General features: G+C 43.7%; 1 protein-coding gene across 4 annotated transcripts in view; it reads left to right on the top strand.

Annotated features, from left to right (window-relative positions):
• The window catches only part of Dnm3 (dynamin 3), a 465,110-nt gene that overhangs the window by 157,760 nt on the left and 289,304 nt on the right, over positions 1-18,046 (top strand). For all 4 annotated transcript variants that reach the window (XM_032914813.1, XM_032914814.1, XM_032914816.1 and 1 more), the window contains exons 7-10: positions 356-498; positions 5,294-5,429; positions 7,507-7,574; positions 10,864-11,002. In XM_032914813.1, coding sequence (XP_032770704.1) covers positions 356-498; positions 5,294-5,429; positions 7,507-7,574; positions 10,864-11,002 — 486 coding nt within the window. The remainder of the gene's footprint in view (positions 1-355; positions 499-5,293; positions 5,430-7,506; positions 7,575-10,863; positions 11,003-18,046) is intronic.

Below are 18,046 nucleotides of genomic sequence, written 5' to 3'. Positions count from 1 at the left end.
AGTCTGAAGAAGGAACCAGTGTCTCAGTGGCCTGCAAGGACATGATTCTTCCCACTAGCCCTATGTCCTAAGTGTTCTAATGGCCTTGCAATAGTCCTACAGCTTGGTGACCAAGCTTTTGGGCACTTGAAGATACCAGAGATTCAAACTGTAACAATTGGGTAGTTAATTTGGGTGTGCGGAGGCTGGGGTGTTATTTATGGATCCAGAAGGAGATGGCTGAATGTATGTGCCCATAGCAGAGACAGGAAGTCCTGTTTGGGCTTGGATGGTGAGGGGCAACAGTGGAGGCTGTAGTTTACCTCGTGTGCTGACCGTCATGCTTACACGTCTGATTTTGCTGTGTTTTATTTAGCAACTTACCAACCATATCCGAGATACCCTGCCCAACTTCAGGAACAAGCTACAGGGGCAGCTGCTCTCCATAGAACATGAAGTAGAAGCCTTCAAAAACTTCAAACCGGAAGACCCCACAAGGAAGACCAAAGCACTGCTACAGTGGGTCACCTCTCTCTTCCTGTGTTCATTTGAAACTGCTTGCCGGGTTTGTGTATGCTGGTCATGTTGCTTTCTGGAAGCAGCAAGGAGCTTAGCTGAGGTTCTGTGTGTGATACAGTGACACTTGAATCATTGTATCTTCTCAAGGAACACTTGCGATTTTACTGTTGCTACAAAGTTAACCAGTTGTCCATCTCCATGAATTCAGTCAGGGAGCATAACCCGCAGTGAGAACTCAACAGGGTTTTTCTCCCTTAGCCTCAGAAGTCAGTAGGGATGAGCATATCTTTTATATTTTATAACTAAATCTATAGATGTTGCTTTATTATCTTTGTTTCCAATTTTCACATGATTCATCCCTGTGTATATTTCAGGAGAATGAAAGGTTTACTTAAAAGCGATTATGTTTCAATTTCCCTTCCCTCTCTGGTAATCATTTTAATATGGCTGTTTAAACTTCAAGCATTAAAACCTCAAGCAAGCAGGGCTTTTAGGCCTTCATGATCTGTCCATCTTCACGATCTTCACATCCTCCTTTATCCTTGGGGTATTCGAAGATACAATATCTGAGTTGCTAGAGAATACTGGCTCCTCTCCTCTCTCCTTTGACCTCTGCAGACCCCACTGGTCTCTTCATCTGTGTGCATCAACTTCCACTAGGTCTGTCTCAACTGGGAGATCTAGCGTTCCTACACACCTATGTTATCCATCAATGATGACAGTTGATATCTCTTTAAGTACTATTATTTATTAATTTTTATATTGTATGTATTGTTTCATTCATATATACATATATGGGTGTGTGTGTAGGTCAGAGGTTAACATTGGATGTCTTCTTTAATTGCTCTCTATCTTATTTTTTTGAGGCAGTGTCTCTCACTGAACCAGGAGCTCATCAATTTAGCTAGACTAGCTAACAAGCCCAGAGAGACTCCTAGCTTCCTTGCTCCAATGGGGGGATTGGAAGTGCATGGTACTCTGCCTTGCTTTTTCTGTAGGTGCTAGAGGTCTGAACTCAGTTCCTCTTACTTGTGTGAAAACATTTTAGCAACTAAACCCATTTCCCTGGCTGATTTTGTGGCACCTTTATTTCTTGTACCTCAAAGAAAAATTTAATTCATTTTCTTTCAACTTCTCTGTAATATGTAAGACCCTTTCTTCTTGCACCTTCACTGTGTTAATGTGTGTGTGGACGTGTGTGTGTGTGTGTGTGTGTGTGTGTGTGCGTGTGCATGTGCGTGTGTAACAAACTTCATGGCTGGCAGTGAGGAGAGACAAGAATTAAACTCTGCCTGGTCTGACTTATTTAGTGGTATTAGGCCAAACTTCAGGAGTCTGACACCAGGTAGTTTATTTAAGTCATATTTAAGCACAGTGCAAATTTAGAAAAAGGTTTCCAAATGAGCTGAGTTCTGAGTATACAGCAATGCTAAACACATGTTTGCGTGGAAACTCTTTTCAAAGTGTACACACACACACACACACACACACACACACACACACACACACACACACACACGGCCTTCTCTACATAAACAAGTTCTGTTGAGTCAGTTACTGTCCAAGATAAGGGTCTGAGGAGAATGACTGGGGTAAACACAGTGCTGGAGGGAGTCAGGATTAGCTTGGCCCTAAGTTAACAGAAGTTACGCAGGCTGTCTAGTTGGTGGGAACTACAAGTGATGTCTCTTACAAGGATGAGTTTTATGAACTGAGAAGCAATGCTCAAGATTTAGGGGCAGTGGGAAGTCGGGGATAAACAGACATAACATTTGGGTGAAGTCTGGCCCTACAGATAGCAAGGTCACCAGGTCATAAGCTAAATCCTTTCTCAGGATTCTGTGTGGGATGGCAAACATCTCCTTCCTTTGAAGAGACAGGCCTGCATGTTTAACTTTCCTGTTTTTTTCAGTCCTTATCTGTGTGCACCAGGACCTCTGAGCCACTCTCCTTCCCAATAGTTTCTTCCTTCTATTTGTCTTACTTCTTCCCTATTTGGTGAGATTTAGCTTTCTGTTCTAGGAACTTTTTCCCACTGTAGTCCAGCTTTAGCCTGGTGATAACAACCTCCTGGGGTGAGCCCCACATGAACATCGATGCCATTAGCACCTTTCTGATGTACACATTCAGTGGAGGTGACATATTTCTTCTTGTAAACCTGGGTTGCTTTACCTGATGACTTCCGTAGTGTCCTTCTACAACTTGAACTTCATCGTCCATTCAGATGAGCATAGATCTAACATTACCCTACTGCCACAGCTCTTTGGAAAGAGTGGGAGCAAGACATAATCTTCCTTCAAATGTGAAAGGATGCATCAAAATGCATTCTATGGTTCTTGCTTTGGTCAGAAGTCACAAAGGTATTGAAATGGTGTTTTTTCAGTTTATTAAAAAAAAGAGATTTCTAGATATTCAAATAGTTTCAGTGGCATCTTAATGACATCATACTGTCTTTCACTTAAAATAATACCATGACAAAGGTGAATGTTTTCTTAAAGAGTAGAATAATATCCAAAATTGTTTCTTCTTGTCTTCGGTTAAATGCTTATAAAATTCTTCAAGTTGTACAGGAAAGAAATGTATTTATATTGAGGTCATACATCACTATCACTGTCTCTACATCTATCTGAAGTTAGGGTACAAAGACTGGTCCTTGCCTCTGTCACTTCATGGGTCTTGACTGCAGAATATCCGACCGTTAGACCGTTGGCTAGGCTGTTGATCCATCTTCTTTTCGTATGTGCTCCTGTCTTTCCTGACATGTTTCTTCATTCCCTCTTCCTGCCATCATTCTGTGCACTGTACTCAGACTCTGGCTCTGCATGACCTATCAGGCAGTCAGCAAAGAACGTGACGCTTTGCACTCAAGACGAGGATCGTGAACACAAGCGTATAAAGGATGGATTGTGTTAGATAGATGCGAATGAATGCTGTTTATCACAAGCACAGAATATTGGCGCCCAGAGGGGGAGTCAGGTACATTTGAAGAAAGGTATTAACTCCCAGACGGAAGTGATACTCAAGGCCCTGAAGTACGAGGGCTGTATGTTAGGCTTAAGGAGAATAGAGCGAACTCAGGGACAGCTTATTCCAATACAGCGGATTTATAGAGGGGAAGTTTGAAAAAAATGTCTAGTGTTTTAATGCATATACCAGAACCTTCCAGGCATTTAACAAAAACCATTAAAAACAGCAGACACTTGAGCATGGCTAAATAACTGGTAATTACTTTGACCCACTGTATCCAATCAGTTTTTGACAATAAAAATACAAGTTTCAGAAGACCTGAAAGTATTTTTCTATTAGATATTGAATTTAAAGTAGTAATTCTAGTATGTCAGAATTAGAACCTCTAAACCAACGGATCACCACAAGTGGGAATACTTTTCCCTCTCTCTTTTAGTTTAAGCAGTTGGCTTGAGATAGCTAATTGATTCACAGGACAAATATTTATTAAGCATTTCTTATGTGCATGCCCTTGTCCTCCAGGGAGCGACTGAAGGGAAGCAAACAGTGGTGATGTGGTCTGATAGGAATTTTGTTAGAAAGAGGCTGAAGAAGCAGAGGATCCCTTCCTCTGGGCAGTGGCAGATGATGTGGGAGATGAGGACCCCTGGCCATGATGGGTTTCTCAGAAGAATGAATACTTGAGCTGAGTCTTGAGAACAGAAGGAAATTAGCCAGGCAGGGGATAAAGTCAATGACGCTGTAAATACTCAAAGCACATAGGAAACTACAGGGGCATGGTACATTTGGGAACTGGGCAGTAGATTCTTTGTGTTTGGATCCGATGGTGCATGTTGTTGAGCAAGAGATCAGCCCCCAAGAACAGCCAAGGCCACAGCACAAAGAATCCTACATAAGGGGTTAAACCAAACTGCGGGAATCCACCAAAAAAGCAAACTAGAACTGGTTTAGAGGGGTCTGTGATGGCAAGTTTGTGTGGCTGTGTCAGGGTAGGTTCTGACCCGTACGTAATCCTAGAATCAGGACGGAAACCTAGAGGTGCCTTAATAATCCAGGAAGAGGTTGCTGAGGGCTGAGCTGAGGTGCGTGTGGGGGAATCAGCAGGCTTTAGACTGAGAGAGGGGAAGCAGTTTAAGCAGCTCACGCTTTAGGTGTTTTGATCTGAGGCAGCTAAGAGAAAAATACAAATCCAGCACTTGATTGCATATGCAGGCCAGGCACTCCTAGGAACTGCGGCATCTGGGGGAAACTGTATCTCGATGACTTTTGAAGCCCTGGCCACCCTTAGAGCACCCAGAACAAAGTCGTAGGGTGAGAAGGCCAGACTGAGGCGCCGTACTTGGAGGGAGAAAAGGAGTCTGCGCTCTGTATATGTGGGGAGGGCGTGCTGGGTAGGTAGATGAGGCTGTGGTTGTGTGTGTCTGTGGGTGTTTCAGCGACAGGAGCGAGGAGTAGGCAGGTATGAGTCACAGGAGTGGAGGCTCACTTGACTTTTCTACTAAAGATTTATTACATAACTTTTTAAATCCAAGTGTTCCTTAAATACATTTCATGTTGTAATCACAATGGATACAACACATTTAAAGAGAATGATATTTAAAATATTTACTCCAGTTAAAATGTGTAAAATAAATCTGTTCCTGCAAGGGCCCTGTCACAGCTGAATGATGCGCGGTGCTAACTTCACCAGTAGGTGTCGCTAAGAACGCCGGGAAAGGTGTCTAAGCTACGCCTGCAGTAAAATCGGGCGAGGACGGGAGAGCCAAGCATCTTTAACTAACTTTAACTCGAGTTTATTTCTCTCTCTCTCCCTCTTTCTCGATTCTAGGATGGTCCAACAGTTCGCTGTGGACTTTGAGAAGAGAATCGAAGGGTCGGGGGATCAAGTAGACACGTTAGAGCTCTCTGGCGGTGCTAAGATCAATCGCATTTTCCACGAGCGCTTTCCTTTTGAGATAGTGAAGGTTTGTAACCAATGTTCCTTCCTCCCTTTGTCCCACCTCATCCCCTGCTCTCCTTTGCAGCTCTCTTGATGTACTGTGATGTATCACAGGACCAACAGGGTCCTTGGAACAGAATCCTTTGTACTCAGAATATTCTTTTCTGATTTCAGTGAGTTCACAGGGATTACTTCAAGAAACAATACTTCAGCTTTTCCTGATATTTATCAGTTGTCGGATTTAAAATATTTCTGAGACTCTCTTACGGTCCAAAGTACCAGTGACCAAGATAGAAAGGGGTTGAATTTATCTAGTGAAGAAAATGAAAAGAGAAAAAAAAAAAAAAAGACAACATAAGAAAAATTCAAGTGTTGTTACATTGACACGATGCAAAGGTTCCCTTCCATGGGGTATTTAGATAGGTTCCCTGTGAGTGAAGGGCATATTACCCATGACCAGCCCAGCACAAAGACATCAGTGTTGTAAAACGTCCCGGGGAGAGGCTCACTTAAGGGAAGAAGCGATCCATCCAGTTTGTCCATGGTTCACAGTGGAAAGCAACAGGAGCGTTTTACACAGGGGTTTGTTATCTTATTGGGTTGGTAATCCCCAAAGAAAACTATGCCTGCTGGATCACCGAGGGGCAAGCATTAGATGTGGAAAAATAAAAAAGGAGGGCCTGCCCAGAGATGGATGGGCCATGTTTTCTGCCGGAAGCTTCTGTAATCGCAGGAGTCCCTTAAAGACAAAGAAAGGAAAATTACAAACACATGGTCGGGTACGTGGTCTTGGAAGGGATCTTGTGCAAGGAGGAAGCTCTGAAATGTCCATTTTTAAAGTTTCTCAGTCAAAATGATGTAACGAGAAGGAATGGAGAGAAATGGATGACTGTGGGAATTTAGGGGTAAGGTAGACAGGCTTGGATCAATTCAAGAGATAGAAACCAGAGGCTCAAAATTACTCCCCCGAGGTTTGTCTCTTGCCGTTGAGCGAACAATGGTGCCCATCAGATGAGGGAACTGAGGGAAAGTGTCAGTGTGTAGGAAGGAAATGAGAGTTGTTTAAGTTTGCTAGGGCTGATCGCTCAGTGAGGCAGCTGAGTAGCTTACAGACCGCGCCTGCCACTTGCCTAAATGTGAGGAGGCGAGTGTTTATATATTGGTGTGGGAAGACGGTGGATAAATAGACCGTTTTATTAAAATGCGTTAAGTAAAGTGACAAACTTCAGCACAGGGCGCTATGGAAACACCACCCACAGGAATCCCAGCCCAAGTATGCCAGGGAGCCAGCCGGGGAAGCCGAGTTTGGAAGGGTGGGTAGCTAGCTAAGCAAGAAGAGGTAGGAAAGGGGGAGCAAATGTTCATGACACAAAGGGAGGAATGACAGAGGCTCTGAACCCTGAAGCCACAGCATATGATCGAGGCTTAGGGCAAGTCGCTACTCCGAGATGAGAGCGTAGGGGGGAAATGGACAGTGAACGAGGCTGGAAACGGCTGCATCCCCCTCAGAGCTGGATCCGGTGCTCTCTGGATGTGCCCTTCGGGACTAAGTCCTATGACACTTTGATCCTTCTTCCAAGTAGATTTGTAGTGCCTAAGACTTCTGGGAAATATTTATATAGCAATGCATCCTGTGTTGGCTTCCTAAGGTATTATTAATTTCCTCTTATAAAGAGGTCTTATGGTCAGGTGGTTGAAATGGCCAGAAAGAAAAGACAGCTGTGTGTCGGCCACCCATCAGAAGACACTCCCACTTATGCATTCTCCTGGGGCCTCCACTTTAGTGCATCTAGTGAAAGGAATCCTATGTTTCAAATGAGTGGCTGGGCTTATGGCCAGGAGGTATTCCTTATGAACAGCACTCCTCATATATAACGGAGTTAAAAAAAATTCTCTGATCCATTGGAACTTCCAAAAATCCCCAGTGTTCCCTGTGGCCTTGAACTCCATATAAACAGATGTTTTGACCATCTGGGTTTAGCTTACAAAAGGCATGAGTATCCATTTATTAATAACAGTCAAGTTATCCTCATTCTATACCCTTCCATAATATTATCCAAAAGAATTGAGTGTCATAACCGTGGCTCCCTTTGCATCGGCAGATGGAGTTCAATGAGAAAGAACTGAGAAGAGAAATAAGCTATGCAATCAAAAACATACACGGGATCAGGCAAGTGATCACATTCGTTCCTGTCTTCAAGCTACCCAAAGAAAATGAGCACTTCTAATGCCCAGTAAAGTAGTTTGCATCATCGGAAGAAAGGAGCGAGGTAGACGTCAGGAAAAGGAAACCTTGGTTTTTGACTTAGTGCAAATTTTCTATATTGCTAGAGAGTTTTTGATGATGATGATGGTGGTGGTGGTGGTGATGATGATGATCATGATTACAAACCTTTGTAGCCATGGCCTATACTCTTCCCAATAAGAGCTGAATATTCTACTCATCTCTGAGTAGGTGAACAAGATTCTGTTTGGTCTCTAACTGGGGAGAACTTGCTTATGCACTGGAGAACTGGCAGAATAATTTGGGGTTGTGGAGAGAAATCAGGAAAGATTAAGAAGGGTAATTATTTTTTTCAATGGAACCATTTCTATGTAATGAATAATTTCAACGATAGTGTGTTACGTGCCTATATTTGTGTTTGTGTGAGAATGTATGAGTGTGTGTGTGTGTGTGTGTGTGTGTGTGTGTGTGTGTGTGTGTAAGCATGAAGAGACATAGGTACATGCGTATGAAGAACTCATGCAGTGGGCCTGAAGGGTGGAAGACAGTAATGCAGTGTAGAGGAAGGCAGGGTGGCAGGAATCAAGCAGAGGATGGCTGGGTGTGGCCAGTCTTAGTGGAGCTGGGGCCTTATGTTCTGGTGTTGCTGGTAGTGTGGTTGGAAGACCGGAGTGACAGGGGCATGAATGTGGCCTGGAGTGAGCTAGAAACTGAACTCCTCTCATCGAGAGTAGCAGTCTTCTCTTATTTTGTATTTCAGTATTCTTAGGCTTTAGATAACAAATCCTCATGGCGTAGCTTATTAACAATGAAATCTGTTTCTCATGGTTCTAGAGGCTGAGATCACATGATGAGAGTTCCCCAGCTTGACCTGGCTGGGCGAAGGGCTTCTTCCAGTTTGCATATCACTCAGCTCTCACAGTGCCTGCATGTGGTTGGAGGAGGAGCAGCAAGCTCTCTGATCTCTGCCCATGAGACACTAATCTCCTTCCTGAGAGTCTCACCCTTACAATCTCGTTTCTTGTCAAAGGCCCTATGTCATAATGCGGTGACATTCAAGCACACTGGGTTTCAACATATAGATCTTGGGGGAAACATGAACATTCAGCCCATAGTGAGACAGTCTAGAATTATGATATAAATTATTTTAAAACACATTTCTTGAGCCCATGTAGAGTAAGCTAATCCCATGTACGTTGTTGGTTCATGGTTCACTGGTTACTTTAACTGAAGGAGGGGCTTTTCTGTTGGTGGCCAGTTGTGATTCAGCTTCTGACACAGGGCCAGGATGAGATTATGTTGGGAAGAGATTCTGAGAAGGACCCCTCCCCATCTCCTCTCTTCCGCACGCTCTGATCATAGATCATGATCACCAGCACACCCAGCTTTTTAGGCACTGGGATGAGCTGAGACCTGACTGTTGACACAGCAAGCATTTAACAAAGGAGCCAGACCACCGCTGCATTCCCCATTGTTTATAAAACACATACAACTTCTATCCTTACATCTGCTTCCCCGATTTTCTGTTTCACACCAGAAAAGCATTATTATGACATCGATTTTGATTTAATTTCTGGATAAAAAGATGATTTTTTTGTTACTTGTTGATTTTATAAATTCATCATTTAGGCATCGCACATCATCTAAGTGATTGACGGCTCTTCTGCACCCGGGGACTTTGAGCTGAGAGCCAGCTACCTATCTGTAGTACAGTGGCTTTGCTGGAAAGAGTAGATTCCGGGGCTCACTGTTTCTCTGTGCAAAAGGGAGGCTCACTTGCTGAGAGAGGGCTGCTTTTGAAATCCTTTAGGGATGGCAAATGGGAACTCAGTATGTCACCCCTTGAAATGTACTGGGTGCTAGTCTCAGGACTCCCCAAAGATAGCCCAATCCACAGATGCACACCCTCATATAAAATAGCATGCCATGTACATATAACAAACACTCGGTTTTGCTATGTTTTGAGTCATCTCTAGCAGACTCAAAATACCTAATGCTATATAAAAATAGTTGTTACATGACATTTTTGGAGAAGTAATGTCAACGATATTGTCTGTAGTGTTCTGTACACACAATTTTTTTTCTGAAAGAATTCAGACAGTGGTTGAAACTTCAGGGAACATAGTATTATGGAGGTCTAGTTACATTTGTTCCTTTGTGTTGTTTTGAAATAGTGAGTTGAGACAAATTACAGTTAACATTACTTTGCAAGTTATGAAAACATGGGTGGCTGTTTTGTGTGCTGTGCAGGGCATCGAGCCCAGTGCCTGGCCGAAGCTGGGCAAACACAACTCTTCTTAATGCTTCAGCATTGCTGTTAGACAGAAACTTGTATTTTAGGGTTATTAAAGATAGTATTATAATATATATGTATTGCGTGTGTATGGATGTATGCATGTTTCTGTGTGCATGTGTGTGTGCCAAGGTGTATGTGTGTGTGTGTGTGTGTGTGTATGCATGCGCATACACTTGGGTATGTTTGTGTACTAGTGTGTGTCTATGTGTATATGTGTGGTATGTGCTGTTGCTGCTGCCTCTGCTGTATGAGTGTGTGTGTATTATGTTCTAGGGTATTTTGTATGCTGGTGTGTATGCATGTGTGTGGGGTATGTGCTGGGTATGTTTATGTGCTATATGTGTATATGTGTGTGTGTGTGTGTGTGTGTGTGAGCTGCTGTGTGTGGTATTTTCTAGGGAATGTTTGTATGTTGGTGTGTATGCATGTGTGTGGGGTATGTGCTGGGTATGTTTATGTGCTATATGTGTATATGTGTGTGTGGTGTGCTGGCATGTGAGCTCGTGTGCTGGTGTGTTGCCAGTGTGTGGGTACGATGAGGGTGTACTGGTGTACTTGCATGTGGAGGGCAGAGGTCAGCCTCAGCTGTCATTCTTCAGGGGCCATCTCCCTTTGACTTTGAAACAGGATCTCTTATAAGCCCTACACTTCCCACTCAGGCTATGGAGGCAGAAGGAACAGTGAGCCCCAGAGATCCCTCCTCTGGGATCACTGGCTTGCACCTACAGCCTTGTCTTTTCAGTGTGGGTGCTGGGCTCAAACTCAGGTTCGCATGCTTGTAAGGCCAGGGCATTAATGACTGATGTGTCACTTCAGCTACTGTGAGTTTAAAACTTGGTCCAGTACGTGCTTAAGTCGCAAGCCAATTTCAACACATAAGGACTATTGGCTACTACCCGGCTGCTGAAATCTAATCTGCTTCCCTCTTTCTCACACTAGGACAGGGTTGTTTACTCCAGACATGGCATTTGAGGCAATAGTCAAAAAACAGATAGTAAAACTGAAAGGGCCTTCTTTGAAGAGTGTGGACCTGGTGATGCAGGAACTGATCAACACGGTGAAGAAGTGCACCAAGAGGGTAAGTTCGCATTATTTAACTTCCCAGGAAGTGTCTCACTGATTCATCCGCCTTTCCTGTCCCGTTGTATGGCTCTGTCTCCCTAACCCCACTTTGTTAAAGACATCATGTGTCTGTGCAAGGAGAAAGACTCTGGCAGATTATAGCGGAAGCTGCCTTTTCAGTAAGCAGAGCATTCTCTTCCATCATGCCCTGCGAGGACTTTGCTTAGCTCAGAAGGTATATCTTTTAGCCATCTAATAGCTTTCTTTGTTGCCTGAAACAGATAAACATCACCTTAGGACAATTTGATGAATTTCCTAAACTAATTCCTACAGTCTGCGGTTGAAGGGAATTGTAAGGGAGGGGCATCATTGACTTGGTGTGTCAGTGGAAAGCACATTCTTATAAAATATTAGTAATTACACTTTAGCCTGGTATTCTGAAGACAAACACTGTATGGGTTAAGAGCCCAGCCTCTGAGGTCAGGTGAGCCAGATTCAAGCATACCTTCTGACTTCCATCGGCATGCACCTTCTGATGCATGTGCAAAGATGTCTGTCTCACGTGCGCCACGCCCCCATGCGTGTACTCGTTTTTCGTATTTATGGCACCATTGTGTTAGGTGTCCAGAGACTTCAGGCATCATCCTTCTCACTGCTGTGAGTTATCATTGGCACAAACCCATGCCACACATTAGCATGCATTGGTGGTATACTGGGGAGCACAGTCGTCTTCCCATATCATACATAAATTATAAGCCAGAGGAAGTATGATGCCTGAGATCATATAGCGAGGAGTAAACAGAACAGTATCTCTGCGTTCCTACAGACACCTAACACACCGATTCGTCTGTGAGGCGCAACAAATGGTGGCTCATCCACAAGTGGCCACTTCCACAGTAGTCTGCACTCTGTACTGTGTGTATGCATTGACTCTGTGGAGAGCAGCTGAGGAAAGACTTCCCAGTTTGGGTGGCATCTCGCTAAAGGATGTGGAGAACATGCTCTAAATTGCTGAGACCAATAGAAGGCTCTTTGAGGGGAGGATTAGAAAGATGGCTCAGCAGTTAAGAGCACGCACTGTTCTTGCAGAGGTCTTGAGTTCTGTTCTTAGTATCACATATGATGGTAGCCATGACTGCTTGTAATTCTGGCTCAAGAGATCTGAAGTGTTCTTCTGGCTTCCACAGGTACTCACATACATGCATGTTTGTGCACACAGATAATAAAATTTAAGAAGTAAACTTATTGTTTCTTTTCTCTCCCTTCCTTGCTTCTTTTCTTTCTTTCCTTCTTTCCTTTTTCTTTTCTTCCTTCTTCTTTCTTCCTTCCTCCCTTTCTTTCCTTCTTTCCTTTCTTCCTTCTTCCTTCCTTTCTTTTCTTCATTCTTTCCTTTCTTTCTTCTTCCTTCCTTCCTTCTTTCCTTCCTTCCTTTCCCTTTTCTTTTCTTCCTTCTTTTTTCCTTCCTCCCTTTCTTTCTTTCTTTCCTTTCTTCCTTCTTCCTCTCCTTCCTCTCCTTCCTTCCTTCTTTCCTTCCTTCCTTCCTTCCTTCTCATTCTTTCTGTGGCAGAGTCTCTCTGTGTAGTCTTGGCCAGCCTTGAACTTGCAGAGATCAGCCCCCCTTTGCCTCATGAGTGCCAAAATTAAAGGTGTGCCCCACCAGAAAAAAAATAAAAGAAATCTTTTGTACTGGAAAGGAGAGTTAGTGGTGGTGTTTAGGTGAACACATTGGTGTCCAGGGGGAAGCAGGCCTAAACCCTGACAGTTGATGCTGAGGCCATCAGCATTTTTGGAAAACATGGTTTTATTTTTGTTGCCCTTTGCTTTATGTGAGGTCCCTGGCCATGATTGGTAGGAAGGATGTGAATGTTGGTTTCAGTCTCCCGTAAGAGAAGTTCAGATGAAGAAGGTCACTCAAATGGGCGAGACTTGAGGCTATGAATTCTGAATGGAAAGAGGCAAGGAAAGTAATGTGGTATCTTGAAGCTGAGAAACAGCCTCTGAAATGTCTACTGTTCTTCCGGGAGCCTCGCAATCCAAGTCCCTGTCTCTTCTCCCAAACTGCAAGAGCCCAAAGGGATAGGTCCTGGGCATAGTGTGGGTAGAGGAAGGTAGAGGGAAGAAAGCCATCTCTTAAACAGCAGTGTTCATTGTCACAGAAGCCAGTTAAGATGCCACAAACCCTGCCTTGCTGCCTGTGCATCTAAAGTAGCCGTAACTGAGGTGTAATTAACTCTTACTGCACCCCATACGAGCCACCTGGATTACCAGCCTCAGCATGAGGGTGTGGCCCGTGGAAAGCCTTCAAACAAAGAGTGATGGAACTGCCCAGGCTCTCAAAACCCCAACTTGATCTGATTTTACAGAATGTAAACTGATCAAATGCAAAAAAAAAAAAAAAAAAAGTTGTTTGGTTTCCCTGAAAACTGAGCTGAAGGCTTTGCAAAGCCTCAGTAAATCGTTAGCTGTGAACGCCGTGCTACTGGTGATGTGTGGGCAGGATAAGAGTAAAACAGTGCGTGCTCTTGGCTGGCTGCTTATAAAACTGTGGCGTGCTCCTGCATTCAGATTCTGCATTCAGATTATTTAACAAGTGTGCCCAGCTCCTCCCCCTCCCCCATTAAAGAGAGCAACACTGGCCAGCGTACATGAAGGGTGTGGCTTATATAACACAGAAGAGCATAACTCTAATCATATGCAGAGAGTAGACCCTGGCCTGACATCAAAAGATTGGCATATGTGCGCACATTCATGTTTTCAGTTATAGAAAGTGTTTATGGTATGTATGAGTCTTTATTTATTTATTTTTGTACCCTTTCCCATTTTGTCCGACTTACTGGAAAAGCAACAGTCAGACTAAGACATCGTGTCCCCAGATACTCACTGGCTTCTATTCTTATACCCACTTTCCATCGTTCTTCCTGGATCCATCTCCTGTGTATTCTTACTGTCTTCTCAGAACATTCTATATTTTGCTTTAAATAAAATAAAGTAAACCAAAGGAAGCCCAGATTTCTCCACGAGGTTATTGTTTGCCCTGGAGATTTCTTTATGGATGGAAGTTTATTGGTATAATCCTAGAAATATCCAAGGGCCTGAGATTAGGTGCAGCATTTACTTACTTCTCCCACACAGACTTTTACCACTCTCCTGAAAAAGCCTTCCATTAAGGCCCAAATGGTACCAGTACACTCCTCCAATCCTTACCGCCGTCTCCAGCAGTCCCTGTCTGCTCCCATGATGCATCGGGATTCTTAGAGCTGGCTTACATTTTTTTTCCCTCCACTCACAATTCACCTTCAGTGTCCAGTGTCTGTGCAGAGCTCATGTCTAACAGCCAACAGCTACCAGTCTTCGATGTCGATTCCCGGGACTCCTCATTCACTCCCTACAGCCCTGCTACTGTGCTCCCCCAACTTCTTGTGGTCCTTGGCATCATCTGCAGATGGCACTCAGAACACATGGCACCCCTTGGACCTCCATTAAAACTCAATTCAAGAGCTCAGAGGGTGTTCATAGGTCACTGTCCTCTTTGCCTCTGAGACCTAGGATCAAAAACATTGAGTGGGAACTCAGAGAGCCCACTATTGTAGGGACACGTGGGTGACTGAGACACTTTTGATTTGTTGACCAGTTACCTAATTTCTGCCTGTGGCCTTTTCTACCACTTCAGGCCCTCTCCCACCTTTGTGTGCTGCCTCCCTTGTTCTCAGTGACTGTCCACCTCTGCCGCTCTGTAAACCCTGGCATTCTACTGAACCTGTCCGTAGGCTTTCTTCTCTCATTGTTGTAGTTTTAGTTAGCAGATCACATCTCCTATCATTCAACCACCCTTTAAACCTGAAAACCTGAGTGATTCCCAAATTTACACCCCCAGAACAAACGTCTGTGTCAGTAGATTGATGAGAAAAAGTTCCATTTAGCTCATGGTTTTAGAGAAGATCCAGGCTTCCAAGGCCGAGAAAGTGTGTGGTGCTGGGCATGTTATGCAGCTGCTTAGATGACATAAACCAGGAAGCAGAGTCCGAGCTAGAACCCATGGCACACATAACTTTGAGAGATCTGTGTCTAACCACTGAGTTCCTCTAGTCAGGCCCCATTGCTTCAAAGATACATAGCCTTCAAGTTAGTGGCACAGACTAAGGGCGATGGTTTCCAACAGAGGCTATGGGCAAACATTACAGATTCAGTCCAGGACACTGTCTCCCAACTACACCCTATCCTTGCTTAAGTTCTGAGGGTTCCGCTGGTTGCCTACTGATCCTCTGACCTCCAAGCTCAGTACCCTCAGATCCACCCTCCTCTATGCTGTTATCAGAGTAGCCTTTGCAAGTTCAGACATATATCTTTGTCTGCTTTATTAAGATGAATGCCCTTTCAAGCCTGGAGCATAAAGCTGAAATCTCTTAGGTTTGCATTTCACCGTCTAATTTCCAAGTCCTTGTCCATCTATGTTTATTGTCAGGCTGCTTGTTGTGGCCACTGTTCCCTGCCCCTCTAAGATTTTTCTTGCCTCTGGCATCTGTACACATGATTCTTTTTGCCTGGAAGGCCTCCCTTTTCCCCTCTTGTCTTTCTCAGTCATTTGTCATTTATAAAGACCCAACACACTCTTCGTCTTTTCCTAACTGCTTTCCTGGAGGGCCCCTGTGAGTCCTCTCCCGGCCCCTTTCCGTACTCCTTTCTCCTTGCTTCACTTGCTAACCTATGTCTGTTTCTCTCATCATGCCTGAGATTGGGTGCGGGAATCTGTATGCGTTCATTCGTTCCTGTGAGCCCTCGCCTCTTGCTGATAGTAAATTTGTTTATAACACAGAGCTGTGTTCATTTATCTTTCCAACCCTAGACCCATCTGCAACGCCTCTAACTCCCTAGGAGAGGTACTGTAGAAATATGTGTTAAAAATTTACATGTTCTTAAGTTTCCTTGGGGCTAAAGAAATATGCACCCCATTTTGAAAGACCCTTTTAGTGGTTTCTTCGAAAATGATGACATCTGGACAGGGTTTGTTCAAGCACCTGTCATTCTTTATGCCTTATTCTGACACCCAAGGCCTTGGGACTTAGTTCTGCCATCAATCTTTTATTTTAAAACTAGTCTAATTAAAATTAAAGGATTTTTTTCTCCAGGTAAAAAGCCTAATTAGTGTTACATATGCTAACACTTTATTATTTGACTCCTTTGAGCCCAAGACACTGAGAAAGTGACTATATAATTTATCGTTCGGTACAGGACATTCTTGAGAGTTAAAGGGAGCTATTAATACTCTCACTGTAATTAGGAGAATAAAATAGCACCGCTCTAGGCGATATAAAATGTATAGCTATTCTGGCTACATTGTAGTTCCATACTTAAAAGCCTTGTTTTTATTTATCCCCCTCACGTTGATTGCTTCATGTGCAAAATCCTTTAACATTTTCCCCTTTATGCCACATGAACATACATTAGCTTAAAACATATGGGGTTTATGTGTGTGCGAGCGCCACAGAGCAAAGCTAATTTTTTTTTTTTTTTTTTGGCTCTGGGGAATGCATTCCTCCTCAGATATTTTCTCACTGTCATGTCTGAGCACAGCATAAGGAGACAGCTTTTTATAACCTGTTTGGCCTCTCTCAGGGATATCTCAGCACTGGAATTTCTCTGGTGGGCATCAGTTTTTGTCCGCCTTCCTTTACCTCCTCTCCTCTGGCACTGTCTCAAGGTCCTGAAGTTCTTTGCAGGAAGCACCGGGAGGAACAACTTGTTTTTTTGACCACAGTTTAGCAACTGTGTCATTTATCAACCTCTTGGGAAATCACATAGTTGGATCACTATAATACCAATTAATTGATCTCCCCCTTCCACTGCTTAGAATAAAAAAAATTGCCATAAAAAAGATAACTTTACTTTAGTTTTCTGTTAGAAACCCAGGCAAGAACTTGTCATGAAAAGGGACTGTTTGAAGAAAAGCCCAGTTCTGTGGTTTGTTAGGTCAGTCAAGATCTGGCCCTGAGTCCATATAAACTAAAGAAGAAACTCTAAAGACCTGGCTGGGGTTTCAGCACCCTGCATGATCTTGCTCCCCTTTTGTCTCTAAATTCACCTTCCTCCTCCTCCTCTCCTGTTCACTGCGGCTGCACTGCTGTGCTTGTCTCTTCAGCAAGAGACAGGGCAGAGGAAACTTTGCTTTTCTTTCTGTTCCTTGAGGTATCTGCAAAGATCAAAACTTTATTTGCTTCAGGTCTGTGTTCAAAGGCCTTTGAATTTTCTAACTATGATGTCAATAATCTCTCCGACCCCAAACACTCAGGAGACTCCCCCAGTCTTTGTCTTACCCGGCTCCTTTTCTTCTCGGCACACTTGCCTGTGTGATAACCCGGATGTCTCTTGTTCGGCAGTGAAGGGACCCTGAGAATGTACGCTCTGACGGTGGGGGCTTGATTTGCTGAACTCAGTTCTAGTTCCAACCCAAGACTGTCCCTTTTCCCCAACAGTAGTTTTGAATGCCTAAATGGAAGGAAATTGAAATCACATCTTGTTGGTGTAGCAGATGACAGTCAGCATGGCTGAAGTAGGTTGGAAGGAAAAGACACAAAACATGGAAGGGGTTCAGTGTGGCCTGTGTTGATGCACTGTGGCTTTCACTGTAAAAGACTTGGGTCTCCTCTCTACATCTGGCTGGTTATTGTTTGAAGCTTTTAGTGGATGCTATAGAAAAATCTAGGTCCTATGCTCAGCCCTTTCTCCTGTTTTTCTTCTTTTCCAACGTAAATGCTCATTAATGTGTCTACCAAAGGTAAACTCACCCGACTGAGACCTTCAGGTACTGTTTTGACACAGTGTCAACCCACTCCAACCTGTCTGGATGCTTTCCGCATTCCTTAAGAGACCAAGTGCGTGCCCTTACCAACAGCCTTTTGGCTTTATTCCATCCGAGGTTGGACCTTGAAATTTCAACTCCTTAGTATTCACTGGGTAACACGAAAGTTCTCTTTATTTCTCCGTTTAAAAGTTTTTCCACCACGTGCCTCATCACTTCTCCCTCCAGTTGGAGAAAGTATTTGAGGTTTAGAGATTTGGAATT

The sequence above is a fragment of the Rattus rattus genome, chromosome 10 (genome assembly GCF_011064425.1).
Source record: "Rattus rattus isolate New Zealand chromosome 10, Rrattus_CSIRO_v1, whole genome shotgun sequence".
In the NCBI taxonomy this organism is placed as follows: Eukaryota; Metazoa; Chordata; class Mammalia; order Rodentia; family Muridae; genus Rattus; species Rattus rattus.
The sequence above is the reverse complement of the archived record's forward strand: the minus strand, read 5'-3'. Positions and strand labels throughout refer to the sequence as shown.